At 36.0% G+C, this 2,541-nt stretch overlaps 1 protein-coding gene across 1 annotated transcript in view; it reads right to left on the reverse strand.

The window, feature by feature from the left end:
- Nucleotides 1–844: 844 nt before the first annotated feature.
- Nucleotides 845–2,541, reverse strand: part of LOC106103198 — a 42,719-nt gene continuing 41,022 nt past the window's right edge. The window contains exon 16 of the mRNA XM_013282887.1: nt 845–2,275. Coding sequence (XP_013138341.1) covers nt 845–2,275 — 1,431 coding nt within the window. The remainder of the gene's footprint in view (nt 2,276–2,541) is intronic.

Raw genomic sequence — 2,541 nt, forward strand, 5'->3', positions numbered from 1 at the left:
GTCTACCTCTACCGGTGTACCCCTCCACAGTAGTATTATTTAAAAATAGCCTTCTACGTTAAGCTAGAAAAGGATATAGGCATGTATACCTTTTCATAAATAACAGATGAACGGGATTAGAAATCTAGTTAACAGTAATCCTTTACTTACCTCATTTCAAACATAATGAGTATTGCTTCTGTTCGAGCATTCGTTACGTAACATACATACGCTTCTAGTTAATTAGATAAAACACAGACGGACAATCCTCTAATGAGTATTTAAAGTATACCTGTTAAGGTTTCATGACTATGTACCTTTTTAAATACTCAACACACTCAATGCTTCAAAGTCTGTTTTAATTTTGTACCTGAATTAGTAGGCGGTGGCATTGAAAGTGTTTAACAAGCTAGCAAGCAAGATATATAAAAAAAAAACAATTATTGTAACAAGAAGGACGTTGGTTATGACTGTGGAGTAAGACACCAGTAGTACACCAGTAGAGTAAGACATAAAAATACATAGTCGGATTGCGTGAAAGGTGACATGATCAAGAAGGGAGTGATGACTGAGATGACGGATGATAAAATTATTTGGAGGACGACTTCCCGATTCGCCGACTCTACGGGAGGAGGATTAGGTAGGGGAGATGAATTATCGCGATTGATTGAAAAGAGTTTCAATCCTCGGTTAGAGAACCGTCTCAGAAGAATAATAAATAATTAAGAATACTCTCTATAAATCCATCGACCCACACAGAAAGATTTCTATAAATTTGATTTATATAAGGACGTCATCCCAAAAAATTTAATCATATATCAGATAATAAAAGAAATTATACGTATTAATGAGATGTAATGAAATCTTACCTTGGTCGTCTCGAAGATGTTACTATTGTTAAAGGTCCAGCTGATTTTCTTCTATCTTTCACAATAGGAACAGCTAATAGACACTCTTCTTCCGATTCTGAACCACTTTCCCAACTTATGCTAGCAGGAGCCGACATTCTTCTGTCCGGAATCCTTTTTGGTGGTTCTAACATTTCTCTTATCACTTCACAAAATTTACAACCAGCAGCTTCAGCGATATATGCCTTAGTTATAGCATACGCATAATTCTCTAAGAAACATTTATGACAATCTGGTACGCAATTATTTTCCAAATCAGTCGATTCCTCACTAGGTTCTTGTTTCTTTAACATTTTTTCTATATTCTTTGGCGTTCTCTTCTTTTCTTCTTTGTGCCTCTTTTCTTCTTCTAATTTTTTCTGTCGTATTTCCCTTAAACATTCATCTTGGTCGTTGTAATATTCGATGCATCGGCGTTCATTTTTGGACGGTTTAGTTGGACTTTTTTTTCTTATCTTTTTCGTGCTGATGTTTACATTTAGAGGTTCGATTCGCAGTGATTTCATTTGTTTTATTATATGTTCTTGAACATAAGGCCGTGTGTACGATGTTTCTTCAACAACATCGGCGATACTCTGATCCGTATTTGTTTTGGCACATGCGTTGTCTTTGTTTCTAGGAACTTCGTTTTGTTTACTAAAGTCTTTGATCTCATCTCCGTTGATTTTATAGCCGTTTTTTTCGGCGCACTTCCCCGACGAGTCATCGTCGAGACATGTTTCGTAACCGTCTATTTCATGATCGATAAATAACAATGTACTATTTTCCTCTTGGACGGATATTCTCGTTGTCGCATCGTAGAAACTACTTGCTTCATCTGTCGGTGAATTCAAACATTCCTTCCAACTTTCATCACTTTTAACTTTATGTATAACATCTTCCTTATTCTGTCCGCAATCTTTCCAATACTTTTCGAAACTGATTCTTTCTAAACCTGTAGGAGTTACTGCGAATACCATTTCATCGGATGTTGATAGATCTTTGCTATTTTGTTTCGACAGGCTCCTACTTCCATTTGTTTCTTTCCTGTCAGCTGATTTACTTCTTATATTGAATTCTCTTGGGGAAACTAAAACGTCGTCTTCTGTTATAGTCATGTCATCATCAGGTCCATCTAAAGATTCTTCAGATTTTGAAGACTTGAGTTCCATTATACCATTCACTTTATCTTTTAGTTCATCTTTTTTAATATCATCCGTTTTTTGTTCTTTTTTGCAATCATCAAAACTGAGATCACATAATGCGGATAGTTCGTCATCTTTGATAGATGCTTCCTCTGGTTCTAGGCAAATTTGTACAACTTCTAAACCTTCTCCGTACTCTTGTAGACATTCGTGAAATGAATCCATACCGGTGTGGTCGTCAGATGCTATAGAGTTCACACATTCCTGGAAAATAATAAACAATTATTTATCCAGAAAATATGATTAAAAGCTAATACGAAGTGACTTTACTTCCAGTTGGAAGAGTGATTTTGTAACCATTATCATGTCTATTGTTTGTTGATGGAGATTAAATTTAAATTTATTAGCATCCTTAGAACGTTTTATTACAGTGGTAGTTCCCGCTTTGACATCTAAGCACAAATGAGCCGGCTCGCCCGGTGTAATACCACGACCACACAGAAAACAGGCGTGAAGTGGAAGCAATTCCG

The sequence above is a fragment of the Papilio polytes genome, unplaced genomic scaffold, assembly GCF_000836215.1.
Source record: "Papilio polytes unplaced genomic scaffold, Ppol_1.0 DF823835.1, whole genome shotgun sequence".
NCBI lineage: Eukaryota > Metazoa > Arthropoda > Insecta > Lepidoptera > Papilionidae > Papilio > Papilio polytes.